The sequence below is a fragment of the Gossypium hirsutum genome, chromosome D11 (genome assembly GCF_007990345.1).
Source record: "Gossypium hirsutum isolate 1008001.06 chromosome D11, Gossypium_hirsutum_v2.1, whole genome shotgun sequence".
NCBI classification, from domain to species: domain Eukaryota; kingdom Viridiplantae; phylum Streptophyta; class Magnoliopsida; order Malvales; family Malvaceae; genus Gossypium; species Gossypium hirsutum.
In genome coordinates, this window is record NC_053447.1 from 72,624,331 (window position 1) to 72,643,754 (window position 19,424).

The 19,424-nt window shown below is 35.2% G+C and overlaps 4 protein-coding genes and 1 pseudogene across 5 annotated transcripts; 1 reads left to right on the forward strand and 4 right to left on the reverse strand.

The window, feature by feature from the left end:
• Nucleotides 1–111: 111 nt before the first annotated feature.
• On the forward strand, nt 112–2,862 carry LOC107898067 (laccase-17). Its single transcript, XM_041105324.1, has 6 exons — nt 112–257; nt 350–501; nt 587–831; nt 916–1,044; nt 1,142–2,107; nt 2,534–2,862. Exons 1-6 carry the CDS (start codon nt 168–170, stop codon nt 2,662–2,664), a joined length of 1,713 nt encoding a protein of 570 aa, XP_040961258.1. The 5' UTR covers nt 112–167; the 3' UTR covers nt 2,665–2,862.
• A 457-nt stretch (nt 2,863–3,319) lies between these two features.
• Nucleotides 3,320–6,418, reverse strand: LOC107898836 (probable protein S-acyltransferase 16). Of its 2 annotated transcripts, none has more exons than XM_016824391.2 (7): nt 5,967–6,418; nt 4,708–4,800; nt 4,530–4,631; nt 4,279–4,356; nt 4,103–4,201; nt 3,901–3,996; nt 3,320–3,763 (listed from the first exon to the last, which is right to left on the reverse strand). In XM_016824391.2, exons 1-7 carry the CDS (start codon nt 6,237–6,239, stop codon nt 3,650–3,652), a joined length of 855 nt encoding a protein of 284 aa, XP_016679880.1. In that variant the 5' UTR covers nt 6,240–6,418; the 3' UTR covers nt 3,320–3,649. The 2 variants fall into 2 exon arrangements, with proteins under 2 accessions (XP_016679880.1, XP_016679881.1); XM_016824392.2 differs by having other exon boundaries at nt 4,581–4,631; nt 5,967–6,417.
• A 344-nt stretch (nt 6,419–6,762) lies between these two features.
• LOC107898837 (laccase-4) lies at nt 6,763–8,987 on the reverse strand. The gene is given in 6 exon segments (XM_016824393.2): nt 6,763–7,731; nt 7,734–7,940; nt 8,016–8,144; nt 8,232–8,476; nt 8,569–8,720; nt 8,795–8,987. Coding segments are annotated over 6 exon segments (1,749 nt in total). The 5' UTR covers nt 8,924–8,987; the 3' UTR covers nt 6,763–6,844.
• Nucleotides 8,988–9,780: 793 nt separating this feature from the next.
• LOC107898068 (L-type lectin-domain containing receptor kinase S.4-like) lies at nt 9,781–11,673 on the reverse strand (annotated as a pseudogene).
• A 5,661-nt stretch (nt 11,674–17,334) lies between these two features.
• On the reverse strand, nt 17,335–18,482 carry LOC121202792 (probable transcriptional regulator RABBIT EARS). The gene has a single exon (XM_016824395.2). It carries the CDS (start codon nt 18,228–18,230, stop codon nt 17,499–17,501), a length of 732 nt encoding a protein of 243 aa, XP_016679884.2. The 5' UTR covers nt 18,231–18,482; the 3' UTR covers nt 17,335–17,498.
• Between the last annotated feature and the right edge of the window lie 942 nt (nt 18,483–19,424).

A 19,424-nucleotide genomic window follows, 5' to 3' on the forward strand; every position in this document is an offset into this window, starting at 1 on the left:
AGCTCGACCAAGACCATCTTAACAGTGAAAAAAAAAAAAAAACCCTTAGCACCTAATCAACATATTTCAACCATATATATATACACACACATTTTATTCCTATATATTACCCTCCTTGTTCTTAGCTTTTTTCTTATTCTAAGTTTACGATTGAAACAAAAAGGATAATGGCAGCTTCACATATGCTGTTTTGTTTTTGGGTTTTATTGCTGTTTATGAACAATGCAGCTGGTGAAACAAGACACTACAAGTTCAATGTACTGATGGAACTGTTTGCTTTGCTTTTGTCTTTTTCAATTTATGTTTTTCATAATGTTTTAATGTGGTGTTGTTGTTTAAATGATTTAAGGTTGAGTACCACAATGTTACGAGACTATGCCACACGAGGACGGTTCTGACCGTGAACCGGAGGTTTCCGGGGCCTCAATTAGTGGCCAGGGAAGGTGATAGAGTGATTGTTAAGGTGGTTAATCATATTGCAAATAATGTCACCATTCACTGGTATGAATCTTTGGTTCGAATGGTAATGCGATGTTGAACTTGTTTTTGCTTTTTCTAATGATTTGTTTGGTTTTGTCTCAAACAGGCACGGTGTTCGACAGCTAACGACAGGATGGTCGGACGGACCGTCTTACATAACACAATGTCCTATACAAGCAAACCAGTCGTACATTTATAACTTCACAATTACAGGACAAAGAGGAACTCTGTGGTGGCATGCTCATATATCTTGGTTGAGAGTATCGATTTATGGACCGATAATTATACTCCCGAAGCGTAATGAATCGTATCCGTTTGCGAAGCCCGACAAGGAAGTCACCATCATGCTTGGTAAGATAAACTTGGCATATGTAATAATAACATTAATGTAAGGCATAAGCATCGGCTTATCCGGTTTCGGGTTTGGGGTTTCAGGAGAGTGGTTCAATTCGGACCCTGAAGCTATAATCAGCCAAGCACTACAAACAGGTGCTGGACCAAATGTTTCGGATGCATATACTATCAATGGCTACCCAGGTCCACTCTACAATTGTTCTTCTAAAGGTAATGTATAAATTAGTGCTAAAATTGAACCATTCATGCAATGTGATAGTTGGAGTTTAACGTCATAATTTTCGGTACCCTGTACGAATGTTTGTAGACACTTATAAGTTGAAGGTGAAACCGGGAAAGACGTATCTTCTCCGATTAATCAATGCTGCACTTAATGATGAGCTTTTCTTCAGCATTGCCAATCACACGGTAACGGTGGTCGAAGGTGATGCGGTATATACCAAACCTTTCGTGACCGACAAGTTACTCATCACACCGGGCCAAACCACAAATGTTCTGCTCAAAACCAAACCTGAATTCCCTAACGCCACCTTCTTAATGGCTGCTAGGCCTTACGTTACCGGACAAGGCACCTTCGATAACTCGACTACTGTCGGGATTCTCGAATATGAACATCCATCCCATCATAATCACAAATCATCTAAAAATCTTACCATAATTCAACCAGTACTCCCTCCTATTAATGCTACGGGATTTGTAGTAAACTTTACAGGGAAATTTCGTAGCTTAGGCAATGCTAAATACCCTGCTAACGTACCGAAAACCGTCGACAAGAAATTTTTCTTTACGGTCGGACTCGGGACGAACCCTTGTCCGAAAAACACAACCTGTCAAGGACCTAACAATTCAAGCAAATTCGCTGCTTCGGTAAACAATGTTTCATTTCAACTCCCAACCATAGCTATACTTCAAGCATATTACTTCGGACAAAATGGAGTATACACTACAGATTTTCCTACACAACCATTAATTCCATTTAATTACACCGGAACCGCACCGAACAACACTAACGTTATGAACGGAACACGCGCAGTGGTGCTTCCGTTTAACACAAGTGTCGAGCTAGTGATGCAAGACACAAGCATACTTGGTGCAGAGAGTCACCCACTCCATCTTCATGGATACAATTTCTTCATCGTTGGACAAGGTTTCGGCAACTATGATCCGAATAAAGACCCTTTGAAATTCAACCTTGTCGATCCGATGGAGAGGAACACGGCTAGTGTACCGGCTGGCGGTTGGGTCGCTATTCGGTTTTTTGCGGACAATCCAGGTAAAATTCATCTTTTTCAAGACATGAAGGCCCTTTACTTGGAGTCGGACTGCATTTGCCCTCTATACTTAAAAAACGTTTATGTTAGATTAAAACGTAAACCGATCCTTTTCTTAAATGTTTCATCCAGTCCTGTTATTGAAAACTGGTCCTTGTAAATCAGCACAAGGTAACACGTGTCATTTTTTGGTTATTTCGTCAGCCATATCAGTTTTTAACAGTACAAATGGATGAAATTTATAACAGAAAGGATCAATTTACCTTTTAATTTAACGTACATGGACTAATTTACTCATATTTAAAGTAGAAGGGTAAAATGTAATCTAACTCCTAATATAAAGATCATGATACTTTTACCAAGGTAATATTATATATGAGTGCAACAAATATCAAATAATCTGTATTTGTGTTTTGTTGTGTACGTAGGTGCATGGTTCATGCATTGTCACTTAGATGTTCATACAAGTTGGGGATTGAGAATGACATGGATAGTGTTGGATGGTCCAGGACCAAACCAAAAGTTGCAACCACCACCGTCTGATCTTCCGCAGTGTTGATTTTGATGCTTAAAAAGATATCAAAATTGTCTCTCTTTTTCTTTTTTTGTCTTGTTTTGGAGTGATTCGTTTGATGTTTGTACATATCATTGAAGAATGGATGGATGAATGGTTTGATTGATCAGTTGAGGGAATGTATACAAAGCAAGTTGAGGTGTAAGCATCTGATGGATTTATCTCATTTAATTTATTATGTTCTTTTTTTGTTTGTCTGTTTGCTTTTAATGTTGTTTTTAAGTTCCTTAATACACAAAGAACGGTCGGAGCTTGGCATACAGTTGAAATATTCTAATGTACTTAGTCGGTGAGCGTGAAATACACGAGCCAATTAAAATAGTTAAAGCTTTGTTAATGTTTGAAGAGTTTGTTTTGCAATTTAACAGAGCGCGTGATATGATAAACCTAAGATGAGCGACGCGAGCTTGTTTTCTCGGAGGTAGCGCCATGCATAAGGTGGGCGCCCCCGTTTTTCTTTTTTATGTTTACGTGATAAACAAAGGCAAATTTGGGGAAAAACCTGTATTTTTCTTAAATTCATATTTAACCCCTGCTTAAATCTTTATATTATCATTTAGGTCCTCCTTAAACCACATTTAGGTCCTTTGATGTAATCATAGGATTGTAGAAAGTACGAAGACCAAGTGGGACGATATGGTAAATTTGAAAATGAAAAAACTTTGTATTTAGTTAGAAGGGTTGTGCAGATGTGTTTACATGATTTGATACACTTTGTATCTGTTGATTTGCATGATCACTTCTACATTGTTATGACCTATTAGTAAAAAACCCCATTAATCCTATTTCTAAATTACTTTTTGAAACTGCCTTGCTTTAGGTCCTTTTTCAGATCCTCCTCCATTATCACTTGCTGGCGCCACCGGGGCTTCTTTGTCCTGGACTACCAGGAGGTGACGGTATTATAGGCTACAACTTGAAAACTGGGGATATTTGAAGCCCTCATGTTACCACAAGTAACACGCAAACTTCATTTTGATGTTGATGTAACTGGTAAGCCATCATAGGCCGTTCGGAAACGGAGACCATTACCTATGTGCTTTGATGTAGGGCATATCCAGCAAATGATATTTGAACCCAATACCTGAAACAATAAGATGGGGAGCATATGAAAAAGTTGAAAATGGCCTATTACTATAGTTTTGTAAAAGCCACCATTGCAGCATTTACATGCCTCAGTACAGAGAAAGGTTAGAGAGCAGGTTCGTTACTAGTTATTACCGTTGTTAGATTATCGTAGGCACCGAGATCATATGGATGCTTATAGGCGTTCCCTGCTCTCTCTTCAAGCCATGTGGCTCTCACCCCTTCATGATACTGCCGGTTTTTTAAAAACGAAAACCGAAGGAAGTAAAACAATCATTCCAAGTGGGAAATATGATTAGAAATAAACAAAAATACAAGAAACAATAATCCTCATTACCTCAATTGTTGTCTTATTTTGCAAAATGAGGTAGATATGCCAACCTAAAAGACCACTTAAGGCCATACTCAAGGGAACAAGCAACAATCCGGAAATAACCTGAAAAATACTAAGCCATTAGCATACCATAAGTATGACAAGTTCTAGCTTTAGAAACGTGGTATCATTGAAATTACGTATAAGATTCTGAAAGAGTCTGCACTTTGCTGCTTGTCGTTTTGGGAATCATTAGTTAGACTACCCACGAGTAAAACCTGACATTTAGTAGAAAAATATATGAGAAAAAGGACTGAAAGACTTTACCAGAATCCGGCTGGGGTGGCCCCGGTAAAACCATACACCATGCCGGAGGCCAATCCAAAGGAAAAAGTGGTACTTATGTGCAAGGAGACTAAACATATCAATATGTTACTATGATATAACATACCAGAGAATAGATGCAAGCAATTACTGCATATACGACAAAGATGAAGAAGACCTTGTAGTTGGCATGGCCGACGCAATTATTTATCCATGTGCAATGGTGATCCTTGTGAATCAAGAAGAGCACATTTAGTATCGATGACAATTAAGCATGCATGAATGATGACATAGATTGCACGTACCATTCTCAAAACGCATATCTTGCAAACACGACAATGATGTGCACGAGGAGGCTTAAAATGAGAACACTTTTGGCAATATCTCAAGTCCCCTCCCTAAAAAACATTCCAAAAAAGTTGGAATCTGAAAAAGATGACAGAAATAGAAGTAATGCGACAAAAAAGGTAAGGATGTCTATTAACCTCCTGAATACCATAAAGTTCCATTGACTACCCTGGGTTAAGCATACTGTCTAGAGGAGTTGACCCAAATTATGAAGATTTTAACTCCGCTTACATGTGGAATTTTTTGTACCATTGAGATTATTTTGACAAAATCAAAACCGGTCTTCGAATAGAAGACAAGATTCAAGCAAAAAGGGAAAACCAACTTCTTCCAAATGTTAATATTAAGATCAAATGTGACCCACGATCACATCAACTTATGCCTTTATAAGTTATTCATCCGAAAGAACAAGGAAACTATAACAGTGATGCAACACGACAAAAAAAGCACCGGTCATTAGAGGGACCTCAAGGACAGCCAGTGCATCATCCTGACACAAACGATGCAGCATTGAAATAACGGTCTCTATTACGGTTAACAATCAAATAAGACATAACAGTGTTTGATACTGCAAGGGCTTTCTATCTATATCGCTCCGGCTCTTCAATTTTCTTATAAGTACCCATTTCCTAACACATTCATAAATGAATATAGAGATATGATCTTCAAAGGACCCCAAAATAAATCGAAAAACTTGAAAGAACTCAGCTTTCCTGCATCAGATATACCTGTATCCGACACTCCTATACGAGTCTGAGTAATATAGCTTTCTACAATGCAGCATATATCAAACAAACCTTTGAATACAGAGCAGTAATTTATCTGTTTATTAGAATGTTTATAATAATGAAATTTGCTCATCTTATTTTTTTGGCATCTTTGACACATAATAAATAAAACCTAATTAAAAAAAATTCCCCTTTTAGGTAATTGAATCTACCCTATTTATCCTCAATTCCAAAATTTGCTAATATGTTGCAACCTCAAAATCAGCTCATTTGAATCATTGCATGCAATAATCAAAACAATTCTAACAATCCCAAAATTGTTCTTTTGGTTTCTAACAAATCCAAATTGCAAGAATCAATTTTTTTTTCTTACTTAAAGGATCAAACTTTACAAAAAGAAAACCAATCAAACATTCTCGTCTTTCAGGACAAGAAAACATAGACAATCTTAGCTAAACATCGAATTGGTTCATGTTTTCTGAGCGTACCTTGCGTTTGATCTCATGGATAGGAACCTTGGAATCTTCAATGTCGGGCAAGAAAGTAGATGGGACACGACCTGGATCCATGAAGATAGCAAAGACGTAATTTAACACGCACATGACGGAGACAGCGGTGTAAGCGACGGCGTTCATGATACCGGGAGAGGTCATTAGACCAAACCAGCGATCAGTGAAAACAAAGACCGTACAGAAATAGACGAACGCGATGGCCGAAACGACAACCATTACAGGCAAAGAAAAGCTGAAGCCTCGCGTCATGGTTTAAAAGCTGTGCGTTTTCTTGTAATGCTTTCGGTCGGCACGGGTGGTGGAGGCGCCGGCGTTTAAAACGACGGCGTCTCCGGTGCTGGTGAAATGACAAGGTGGGATCTTTATCAAAGGAAAAAAAAAGAAAAGAATGGAGCTTTTTATTTGAGAAGTTGGTATTGGGAGACAACTGTTCATAGGAGATGGTGCGGTGCCGTTAAAATATTTTTCTCTCGTTTTACTCGTATGCCCCTTAACGTTTTCTTTTTTCTTAGATTAACCCCAAAAGATTAATTTTGTCAATATATTGACCATAAATTAATTACTAGGCATAATGACAAATTTAGTCCTTGAAGTTAACTAATTTTTTTTCCGGATCACTTTGGCCCCTTAACTTTAGATGGAAAAATTAATTTAACTCTTAAAATTTTAATGACATTACTGTTTATATATACTTTATTGATAAGATAAATTTGTATTAGATTTGAGAGTGTAAATGAGGCCAAAAGTTTAAGGAAAAATGAAATTATATTTGTAAAGGAAGAATTGTTGTCTCTTACATTATGTAGTCAAAAGTAGAGATTTAAAACAATTTCAAGCTAAAGAAAAAGAATGGTTCAGCATTTAGGAAGATCAGCAGGTGGAGGCATTAGTTTCTGTTTAGGGCCTTTTCCATCATTAACCACCCATGCCATCTTCAATCCCCAGCTTGTATGTACTTCCAAATGGCAATGCATGAACCAAACCCCTGGATTGTCTGCTAGGAACCGAATAGCGACCCACCCGCCGGACGGTACCCCTACCGTGTTCCTCTCGGCAGGGTCGACAAGATTGAACTTGGCTGGATCTCTTTTAGGGTCAAAGTTGCCAATGCCTTGAGCTAATACAAAGAAGTTAAAGCCATGGAGATGTAAAGGGTGGCTTTCAGCACCAAGGATGCTTGTGTCCTGCATTACCAGTTCTACGCTGGTGTTGTAATTTAAGGACACCAGTTTGGTTCCACTGTCTAACATGATGTTTTTTGGTGGTGTGCCGGTGTAGTTGAACTTGAATGGTGGGTTGGTCGGGAAATTGGTGGTGTAAACTCCTTTTGATCGGTTAAAGAAATGAGCTTGGAGAAGAGCCGTATTTGGTTGTACAAATGAGACATTGTTAATTCCAGCTGCTGGTCTTACGTTGTTAGGACCTTGACATGTTTGGTTTTTTGAACATGGGAGTATCCCTAACCCGACCGTGAAGAAAAACCGTCTATCGACTTTTTTGGGGACTTTTACCGGGAATTTTCTCGTGGCGAGGCTACGGATTTTCTGGTTGAATTTCATAGCATAAGTGGAATCATTGAACTGTGGAAGTTTTGCTTTTAGTAATGGGATGTTCATGTTGTTAGAGCTCGAGGCCGAAGCGGATTTCTTGTATTCTAAGATACCGATTGCCGTGGTATTGTCGAAAGTGGCCGGTCCGGTGGCATAAGGCCTAGCTGACATAGCGAATTTGGCGTTCGGGTCTTGGATTTGGCCTTGAGAAGGACATTAGTGGTTTGGCCTGGTGTAATGAGTACAATGTCTGTCTTGAATGGTTTGACGTAGACCGCGTCGGCTTCTACGACGGTTAGGGTGTGGTTTGCAACACGGAAAAAGAGCTCGTCGTTGAGTGCAGCATTGACTAAACGAAGAAGATAGGTTTTACCAGGCTTCACTTTAAGCTTGAACGTTTCTGCATACATTTAGTGTACTTGCTGTAAGTCGATGTCTTGAATTTGACAGTGAATGTAATAATATGATGTGGTACCTTTAGCTGAGCAATTGTAAGAAGGGCCTGGGAGACCATTAATGGTGAATGCATCCGAGATATTCGGTGCCCCTCCGGTTGCCATGGCCTGGTTTATAATCGTTTCAGTGTCGGCTTTCCACCATTCCCCTGCAAAACTCGAACAAATTAACCCAAGATTCAAACATATTGTTCTTAGGTGACCCGATATAAGAAAAGTTGTCATGTTGTAATTACCGAATACGATCGGAAATTCTTTGAAAGGTTGAGGAAACGGATAAGATGCATGTCGTTTAGGGAGGATAACAATAGGTCCATACAAAGTAGCTCTCAGCCAAGAGATATGTGCATGCCAAAACAAGGTCCCTCTTTGGCCTGTAATGGTGAAGTTGTATACATAGGATTGCCCTGTCTGAATCGGACACTGTGTGACATAAGCAGGTCCATCGGCCCATCCGCTCCGTAATTGCCGGATTCCATGCCTGGTTTTACAAGTTGTAATAAAATGCCAGCATTTGCATAATTTGTAATAAAATGGTAACCCTTTAAGTAATAGGAAATTGAAGTTTCATACCAATGAATAGTGACATTGTATTGAACATGGTTGACCACTTTGATGAGAAGCCGGTCGCCTTCCCTCGCTATTATACGAGGACCCGGGAACTGACCATTGACCGTCACAATGCTCTTTGTTTGACACAACCTTGTCACGTTTTGCATTTTAATCTGTGGAAAGATTAAAAGGAATTAGAAAGAACATAAATGTTAGCCAAAATGATAGGATAGGAAGCAAAACATACATTGAACTTGTAATGCCTGGTAATGCCTGCATGTTTTGCAAGTGCTAAATCAGGTAATAACCAGACAGAACATAAAGATAGGAACAATAAAGTCTTGAAAAGGGCTGATGATGTAAGAACAGAAACCATATCTACGTTTTTTTAATCTTTTTCAGCTGATAGTCAAAAGTGGGATCAAAATACTGATTTGGATGTTGAGAAAAGGAACAAGTGAATGAATTTATATTACAGGACAAGGAGTGATTAGTTTGTTAATTAGGTGGTTGTCTTTTAGCAGCAACTTGCTGATTTGACCCAACTGGTTGCTGGTTAATCCCTGTGGAGTGGTGTTTAAGGCAGGGAAAATGTTTGAAGATTCATTAGCTTTTTATGTTACATTCGTCCATTTGGTTCATTAAAAAACATTGAAAACTCCATGCATGATTCTGAATTTTTAACTCAGAACTGAAAACCGACCAATTATTTTCATATTTTATTTTATTTTATTTCGACCAAATGTAGAGATAATTAAATATCGTAAAAGTTTTATGTATTTAATGAATATAGGAAATATCATGTCCTCATATTATGTCTGAATACTCATAAAATACTAGATTCGTTTAGGAGAAAAAGGATATTAAAGAGTAAAGAAGGGGTTAATGTGGTGCAGGGTAGCCTTCAACTTCCTAACGTTGAAACTTGATAACGAAGACAAAACAGATTTGTGTTATGAACATATCTTTGTTAGGTGTCGGTTGTTCCTAACAGTTTCTTTTATGTCATCTTGCCTTACTGCAATATCTATTTCTAGAAAGTCAAACTAGTGAATCCCCCATGGAATTAGATTTAAGTATTAAATGTATAAAGCTACGTTGTTTAAAGGGTTACGTATCAATAACCCAATAGAAGAAGTATGTAAAACGTGATTGGCCCAATTCTATCCAAAAGTTTCTTGCTTTAATCACGACCACATTATTTAAAAATTACATCAAACTTGTTACATTATGTTACACCAAAGAATCGTGCAACATAAGGGCCTCCTCGGCATTGCCGTCAAATGCAGCCGGTGGCCTCAAATTTTCTGGTAATTAATTCAGCCTCTCCATCGAGATACAGCACTATTTGCCTCATGCTGGGCCGTAATGCAGGCACATCGTTGGAACAAATGAATCCTAATTTACGCACCATCATTATTTCACTTTCATTGTATTGGCCTTGTAGCTTAGTGTCCACCAACCATCCTTCCTTGCCTATATTTCTCCCATACCCAATCAACCAACACCATTTCCTCAGGCAATGCCTTGTGTTCGACAGGCCTACGCTCACAAGCGACCTCGAGCAAGAGTGCCCCGAATGCATACACGTCAGAGCTTGTCGTGGCCTTCCCGGTTTTGAAAAGTTCCGGTGCTAGATACCCCAACGTGCCGACTACCCTAGTTGTCCCTGGGTTCAAACCATGTTCATAAAATTTCGCGAGGCCAAAATCTCCTAACCTTCCATCCAATTGATCATCTAGTAACACATTACTAGCTTTAATATCTCTATGAATCACAATTTGATCATATCCTTCATGTAAATAGAGAAGCCCAGGAGCAACACCTTTTACGATCCTGAATCTGTGGTCCCAATTCAGGATTGTTTTAGGGTTATCAAACAACAACTTATCTAAGCTTCCATTAGCCATGAAATCGTAAACAAGAAGAAGATCGCCTCTTCTCCTACACCATCCCAATAATTGAACCAAGTTCCGATGTCGAAGCCGACCCAAACTCGAAATTTCCGACATGAATTCACGTAAACCCTGTTTTGATTCATGGGAAACTCGCTTGACAGCAACATCAGGTTTTGAGTTTTTAAGTGTTCCTTTGTAAACACGACCGAAACCACCTTGTCCGAGAAATGTTTTGTCGCTGAAACCATCGGTTGCCTGTTTGAGTTCATGGTAAGTATATCTTTGTGGCCCAATCTCCAGTTCCCAATCTTCATTTTGGTCATGAAATAAATCGCAACGGAAAGAACAATTAAGACAAGATTGGCAGTTGAAACCGACATACCAACTGTTAAAGCTGTATGTTTTTTTGGTGGTCTGGAGAATGACGGTAAAGAAGATAGATCAAGAGTTTGAGCTTGTCCATTGATTTTCAAGCTCCAACCTAAAACATAATGCGAGCTAGCAAGCTGACCTGTTGAAGCTGAGAAACCAACGTACATGAACTCATTAAGAAACGGGGAAAGATCGACATGAAACGACAAGATTGGGGTTGTTGGTCTTTTAGAACTGGGTGCAATCGTTACATTGATAACGTTGTCGATTGAATCATAATCAATCCAAGCTTGGATTGGTTTCCCACTCTTGAGACTAAGGTTTTGCTTTGTGGAACTACCCTGGCGATAGTAACCGGCAGCAACCGAAGCATTGGAGACCAACCTGTTAATGTCGATGCCGACATGGTTGTCGTCGATGTCCTTAAACTCCAAATTCTGAACCGTGTCGAACTCAATTCCAACAAGATGGTTCGACAAGTTACCCGGGTCGGCTGCGTTGAGCATCCCTAGGTACTGACCAGAAGATGCTTTTAGATTTTTAGATGGGGTGATGATAAAAGCAAAGCCATCACCACTTATATGCCGAAAACAAAGGTGGTGGAAAACGAAAAAGCTCGGCCATCAGTTGAGTTCTTGAACCTAAACGGCGAGCTATAAAAAGTGTGACCCTGTAAAAAATGGGTGTGATTGGTTAAACGCAAAACGCCATTTTTTTCAATCTCAGCCTCATCTGCTAACGTTAAGTTGTTGGGATCGATTAAGTGTTTGAATCCAGAGAAGAAGAACTCGGTGGGTTGTGAAGAAGAAGGTGAGACAATGAGGAAGAAGAGAAGTGGAAGGGAAATTGTAAACATTTTCCAGGTCGTGTTTGATGGAAGAGAGAGAAAAAATTGTAGGCATTTGCTTATTATTTCAACAGGTGATGAAACTGACACGGGAAAATAAATTTTCATTCCAAAAATTTAAATTCAACTGCTAAAAATCCTAAAAATAAAGAGGAAAATTTTGATTTGTCATTCTCCTATTGGAAAGGGATACGGATGACGTGAGATTATAGTTTTATACAATCTTTTCTCCTTAACTTAATATCCATGTTTATCCCACACTAGCAAATTTAATCAATGTTAATTTTTTTCTATTTTGAGGTGATTTAACGAACAACGTAAATTTAATAACCGAAAGAAATGAAAATTTAAATGAAGGGTTAAAATTATTATTTTTTAAATTAGAGAGTTAAATAAATCATTATTCCTTCTACTTTTGGTTAGTTCTTGGCCGGTGTTGTACGACAAAATAGAGTGTGGGGTTAGGTCAATGTTTAAAGTTTTTGAGTTCGTGTGGTTAATTATAGCTTATTTGAGTTATTTTAAATTTTGATTCGTTTAACTCGTGTTTGATATCTAAGTTCTTTTGGATATGATCACTACAAGTTCAAATCATTTTGATATCTAATCATTTTAAGTTGAATTCATTGGGATGCTTGTTGAGACAATTTCAAACTCTAATGTTTTTGGATAGGGCAAAGCTATAAACTTATTTTAGGAGTAAAATTAAATTATAAAATTTTAAAGGGATCAAAGCATAATTTTATCATTATATATACTTGATTTTTTTTAATTTTTAAAAAGATAATGATAACATTCGGTATCTGATCTTGACTTCAATGTTTGTATCTGACTTGTTTTGGACCTAATTTGATACTTGAGTTTGGCTTCAATAGTGTAATAAATATTTGACATCATGTAGTGAAGATTGAAGCTAAATTCAAGTATTACATTAAACATTAAAACCAAACTTGGGTACCGAATAGTATATTAACCCATTTTAAAAGGGTTAAACCGAAATTTTACTACTTTTACATTAATTTATAATTTTAAAATTATAAAAGGATAAAATTAATTGAATCAGAGTAAGGTAGACAAGAAAATTGTAGGGAAAATGAATGTATGGACTAAATAGAATTGTGGGTATTGACCAGTTTGAGTGGGGAAGAAAGTTGGTTAAACAGTTTAATGCTAAATCTTTGCTTAGTAACAATAATGAAAACGCACTTTGGATCTGCTGTTTGTGTGTTAAATCTTTCTCTAGTAATAATAGTAAAAGGTTTTCTGAATTAACTTACATTTATTTCTGGTTAGGGTAATAATAACATAATAATAAATTAAATATTATAACGATACTATATCGTAAAAAAAAAATTAAACGCATCGTATTAAAATAGTTGTTGTATTTGTACCGTCTATATTAATCAAAAGCTCTCATTCTCCTTCTATTCTACAATTTAGTTTTTTTTTTCCCGTGAAACAATTTTGAACGTCATGAATCTGCAAACTATTTTGACCTTTTTTTTGCCTCGATTTTGTTATTTTATTTCTACTATTTTGTTGTTATTATTTGGATAATGTATAACTCTTCTTTTATTGTTAATTTTGCTACTATTTTAGAGTCATTTGCTTGCTAAGTTGCTATTATCTTAGTGTTATTTAAGTATAACATTTATTTTAGAGTCATTTGCTTGCTAAGTTGCTATTATCTTAGTGTTATTTAAGTATAACATTTATTTTAATTTTTTAGTCTATTTAATGTATTATATTTTTAAATTTATTTTTATATAAGAAATTTAATACATGCGAGGTCGGGCCGGACTCGGGTTTAATATTTTTTATCTGGACCGAATTTGGTTATTTTAGTTTTTCGTGTCAGGCTGAACACAAGCTTAGAAAATGAACTTAAAATTTTGCATTGATCCGATCCGACCCATGATCAAGTCTAGAACGTGCCACATTTGCAAATGACAATTGATAATATGATACCCTTTAAAAAATCCAAAATTAAAAAAATATATATTCAAAAAAATTATAAAAAATTTAACATATAAGTTATATAGAATAAAAAATATATAAAACAATTATATAATATAAAATAATATCATTTTCAAGTATCGTACCCCATTTTCCCTTTAGGAACGCATTGTGCATTATTATTGTAGCCAACACTTTTTGGTCCAATCCCAACTGTATATCTATGCATTCGACACATATGTTTATATTTTTGTTTTGATAGTGTAAATAAAATTTAAAAAAGTTATTTTTTAATCCCTCAAATTCAAATTGTTTATGCATAAATTATGTATACATTTATAATCTTTATACAATTCTTAAATTATTCATAATGGGAAAATATAAATAAAATTAAAATTTGCAAAATATATCATTCAATAGGTAATTTATTTTATAATTATTCATTTGGATTGTTGTTTAAGGGTGGGTTTGGATGGGCGATTGGGTGCGGTGCAATGCTTTTGGCTTACTTTTTGTCTCACGCTACAATATTTAATCCCACTGCCACCGCTATTTTTACACTAACTGCAGGTAAACGCACCGCCCATTCAAATTCACCTTAAGTGAATGACCAAAGCCGAGCGAAAGTGTTGCATTGGTCTTGCATTGACTTTAGTTTAAAGGGGTCAAATTAGAAAATTGTTTTAAATAGAGTAAAATATGAGTAATATTTCTATCATTATATTAATTTATAATTTCATAAATTTTAAAAGAATTATATAATAAATTTATCATTTTTAGGGTTTGCCCACACTAGTTGGACTATTGGACTTGATGTGGCCCAAAATAATTATAGGATGGGGGTATTATGGCCCAACAAATAATTCAATTGTAAAATACTTTGGAAGCAAACAATATAATGAGTTGGATTACATTTTTCTTGTACATTAGATTAAAGAAAAAATTGGTTATTTCTGTTAAAAAATTCATCTATTTATATTATTAAAAATTAGTGTGGCTGATAGAATAACTAAAAAATAATGTGCCTCATGCTAACATACATAGACCAAATTTTAACCGTAAAAAAGGATAGTGTTTTTAACAGGAGGACAAATTTACTCTTTGATCTGATATATACAAATTAGGCAACGAATCAAATAAATCTAATTAACAAATGAAGAACAGATTTTATGCTCAAATTGTGGTAACTAAGGGTTTTGTTTTATGTTTGAAACTTGATATTAAGACAGTGTTGTTCTTTACATCTTTTTAACTAGTGATTATATACATACATAGTGATTATATGAATACATAGTGGCTAATATGCAACATTATGAAAACAATGGTGAAAGTCGAACTAATTAGACCATCAAATTTTGATTTAATCATGAAAAAAATTAAAATTTTTTATTAAAATAACAAAAATTGAAAAAAACCCAAATAAACACATAAAAAGGAATATAAATATTCATTTTATAAATCATAACAAAAAAATATTTAAACTAGATTTAATCATGTTTAATCGATTCTTAATAAGTTCAATCGATCTTTTTACTAGTTTAGATAATCAATCGAACCGGTTAAAATACATTTTCTTGACCCTGTAAGTCGATTTGGTCCGATTCTTTCAACCATGCTAACATGGACTAAGATCATACACATTTAACAATTTTAATTAAGTATTTTATTATGGGTGAGCATTTCCTACATTGATCGTATATATATTTTATTCCACAAGCAATTTAAAATTTTTTTAATGTTTACCATACCCTTATAGGATTCTTGTCAACCCTACTTATGGAGTCTAAAATTTATGGGTAAACTACCAAAATAGTCAACTTCTCAGATTACCGTTACACGATAACGTAAGTGAAGACAAATTACTTTTACATATGGATTTTTTGGTAGGTATAATAAAGTAAAAGGGGTCTATTGGTGAATATTCTCCATCAAAATATCCTTATATGGAGGAGTCAATTATGGACTATGGGAATAACAGTTAAATATTATAAAGATGAATATTAAAAGGAAGAGAAAGGATAAGAAAAGAGTGGGAGATTTTTGACATTTAACTGCTGAATGGCACAAGTTGAAGAGAGAAGGGAATTGAATTTTGATCTGAAACTGAAAGCGAAAGTTGGCTCGTGAAGAAATGGAACATCTTCCCATGCAAATATATATGTATATACACTCTCTTAGTTGTCAAACTAATTACTATTATTATCATTATTAATTATTCCTCTGGATTTTCTTCCTCGAAATTCTCAAATTTCTTTTTAAACAATAATTTGGTATTACAAAAATGCTCTCAAACAGACCAAAACCCACGCATGCATGCATGTTGGTCTTCTCAATAATGTAATAAAAAAAAAAAGAAGTCAGTTTCTGAATCCCTGCTCTCTGTAGGCTGTAGTTTTGTTGAAGCCAAAGCAAGCCATTTCATTTTCCTCTATTTGTACTCTTCCTTTTATTATCTCATGTCCAAAATTCATTAAAACTACTTTCAGTCCTTTAGCTAGCTTATAGTGGTGAAGCTATATATATCTCGAAAAAGCCAAGCTGATGTTGTTGCTTGCTCCATCAAATTATGCCTCAAGGTCTAGGCTTTTAAAGCTTTGCTTCTGTAATGAGATTATTAAGGCGTATATAAAATAATGTGAGGTTTTTATACTTTATTATATTAAGAGTTTGGGCAATGGAACAAGGAACAAAAAGATGGATGGTGGCATAATATTCTCCTTGAATGATTAAAAAATATGAATAAAGCATGTTGTTGTATCATTTTTTTAATACTTAAATGTAATGATTCTCCAGAGTTGGTGGCAAATTTGGAAGGATTATAAGAAAAAATAATGAAGAAGAGAAGCTCAAAAGGGAACCCATGTTGCTATGTATCTGACCTCATTACCAGTGTTGTGTTTTGTGGGTTTAGTTTGATTTAGCTTTTATAGGGTAATAGCATTGATGAAGTTTTTATAATAGGAGTTAGATTGGATTTTGTTCTATTTACTCCAAAAAACAGGTAAATTAGTCTTTGTAAGTTAGGTTAAAGAGTAGACTAGTCATTTTTGTTAAAAATTACATTCAGTTCTACCATTAAAAATTAGTATAATTGACGGAATAATCAGACAGTTACATGTAGGCATGCCACGTGTAACTCATGTGCTCTTTAATCTAACCTATAAATACTAATTTATTCATATTTTTAGTAGAGGGCCAAAATGCAATATGTGTCCTAGTAAATTGTTGATATGGAATGTGAATGAAGGAGGTATTGAATGGGAAAAAGAGCTTAATTATATGAGTGGTCACAATGTTCTATGCATTTTGCTTACAGGCAACCCATACTCTCTAAGCTCACATTCATCTATGTTACTGAATATATATATATATATATATATATAAAAAAAACATTCCATCCATCTATGGTTGCATCATCATCGCCATCAATGATATTCCAGCTGGTTACTTTTTTTTTAATTTCATAAATCTATGTCTTGGCACATGCATGCAGCAGATGAATATATATTCATGTGTTGTTTCACTGAAGACAGCTATATACTAAATGAAAACCCTAGAGCAGTACAACACAAATAAAGGCCAGCAACTTTTAGTTACTATCGACCTTTGATTTCAAAGTTAAAATGGTACAAATATCATATAGTTACTATCTACAGTACTGTCTCAGACTCAAGAAGAACAAGCTAATCAAATCATATGCATGGGAATGATATATAGTAAAAAAAATTCAATCATATGTAATTTTTTTGTTACACCATGTGAAAGGTCATAAAGTAATTTCATCAAACATAATGGAAATGAGGTCACAGTGCTGTCTTACAGACAAACATATGATTATAGAAAGTAAGGACCAGTTATAATATGGTCTTATGATGAAACTATTTTACCTTGGGTGGATCGCCAAGCCTTAGCTCAAGATCTATGTTGTTGTCTTCATCAGCTGGTGGGTGATGATGATGGTGCTTTTGAATTGAAATCGGCTCGAGGAAGAATGGTAATAAGGTCATGGTGGGTGTGTGATCATCGGTTCTCTTTCTCTTACAACCGACAGTGATGTCTTCTTTGTGTGTTTCTCGAACAACTAGGGTTCTTGGACTCTTGTCTCCTCCATATCTGTCAGCTGTCAAGTTTGACCATGGTTTTGGTGAAGAGAAAAGAGGAGGCCCTGGACAATCCTGTTTAGTAGTACCATGATTGGAATTAGGGTTAGGGTTATAAAGAAAGTTACAAACCTCATCAGGCTGGCACGGAAAACCCAAAGGCAAAAAGGGATCCTGAATGTTATTCTGATGATGATGGTGCTCATGGTGGGGAGGAGATGGAGATGGAGGGGATTGTTTTAGCCTAGCTCTATCTCTCCTATGAACATTCATATGACCACCCAGAGCTTGAGCTGATCTAAACTCTCTCCCACAGAAGCTACAAGAATATGACCTTGGTGGCCATATACACCCACCAGGAGTACCAGAAGCATCTTCTGCAAAAGCTTGTTCTTCCCATGAAGCATAATATGCACCCTCCTTTGTTGATGATTCAACATGATGATGATGATGATGAGAAGTCAAACCATGTCTCCTCCTTGTCCACATCCAATACCTTTCTTGCTCCATTACAAGAGGGGGTGAAAAGAAAAGGGATTTTAATCAAAGCAAGCTAAAAGAACTACATGTTAGAATCTAAATGGTATATAGGGGGGAAGATATGAAAATTAATTGTGTGTGTAGCTACTCTCTTTGTTTGTTTGGGAAGAGGGAATGTTTTGCAAAAATTAACAAGTGTGTGGGTCCTTAATGGTTTGAGTTACTTCTGGGATGTAGCTGCTTGAAGACAAACTGTGAGCCTCTGACTGAAAAATCCTAGCTAAGAAACTTAAGCAAAAGATCAGATGGCACATTTTAGTGCTTAGATGTCAATTTGTGCACTATATAAAATATCATTTTATTTTACTTCCCTATTAATTATTTGGGTTTTTTTCTATAATAGATTTGTGAATTTTTTTTTTGAAAATGTGGATTAGTTTTTAATTCTTCGGATATATTCATTATTTGAATTTGTATTATACATATTGCTATGTATAACAGTGTTATTTGAACTGTTGGATCGACAATCAACTAGTATATTGATTTAGACACATAAATAAACTTTATAATTATTTATTTAATTACTATTAAATCAACGATTGAATCAGTTAAATCGATAATAACCTTAATTAATGTATTATACTAAACCCTTTAAGTATTAGAGAATGATTTGTTTTATACCCTAACACACAATAGTATGAGTTCATAGTAATAAATTTAACTAATAATAATGCTACACATAGTAGCAATGACCTAGAAAATTTATTAACACTACACCTATATGGGCTATCTGCCCTTCATTAATTTGGTATGTATGTAAATCACAGAGTCATTATACTTTTACATTAATTAGGCTTGGAATTCGTATTACATTTTGGTCTTTTTATTTAAAAAAATAAATTAATTAATTTTATATGTTAAATAAAAAAGTAAATCGGTTCTTTTTATTAAAAATTCTATCCATTTGTACTATTAAAAATTGATATGATTAACAGATTAACCAAACAATGACATGTGATATGCCATATGCACCTATTTATAATAGGATCGATGACTAGTTTACTGTTTCATCTAACGTGTAGGGATTAATTTACCAACTTTTTTAAAATTGATATGCCATATACGACTCTTATTAATATATGTATTTTAAATTATGTTCCGAATTAATTTGAAATTTATCTAAAAATTTTGATTGTTAGGAGATCACGTGAATTATTGCTTCGA

Coding starts and splice junctions, on each gene's coding strand:
- LOC107898067 (XM_041105324.1), top strand. CDS start 168: ATGGCAGCTTCACATATGCTGTTTTGTTTTTGGGTTTTATTGCTGTTT. Junction 258..349: donor CAAGACACTACAAGTTCAAT/GTACTGATGGAA, acceptor AAATGATTTAAG/GTTGAGTACCACAATGTTAC. Junction 2,108..2,533: donor GTTTTTTGCGGACAATCCAG/GTAAAATTCATC, acceptor TTGTGTACGTAG/GTGCATGGTTCATGCATTGT.
- LOC121202792 (XM_016824395.2), bottom strand. CDS start 18,230: ATGGAGCAAGAAAGGTATTGGATGTGGACAAGGAGGAGACATGGTTTG.
- LOC107898836 (XM_016824391.2), bottom strand. CDS start 6,239: ATGACGCGAGGCTTCAGCTTTTCTTTGCCTGTAATGGTTGTCGTTTCG. Junction 4,632..4,707: donor AGATATGCGTTTTGAGAATG/GTACGTGCAATC, acceptor TTGATTCACAAG/GATCACCATTGCACATGGAT. Junction 3,997..4,102: donor AAAATAAGACAACAATTGAG/GTAATGAGGATT, acceptor AAAAACCGGCAG/TATCATGAAGGGGTGAGAGC.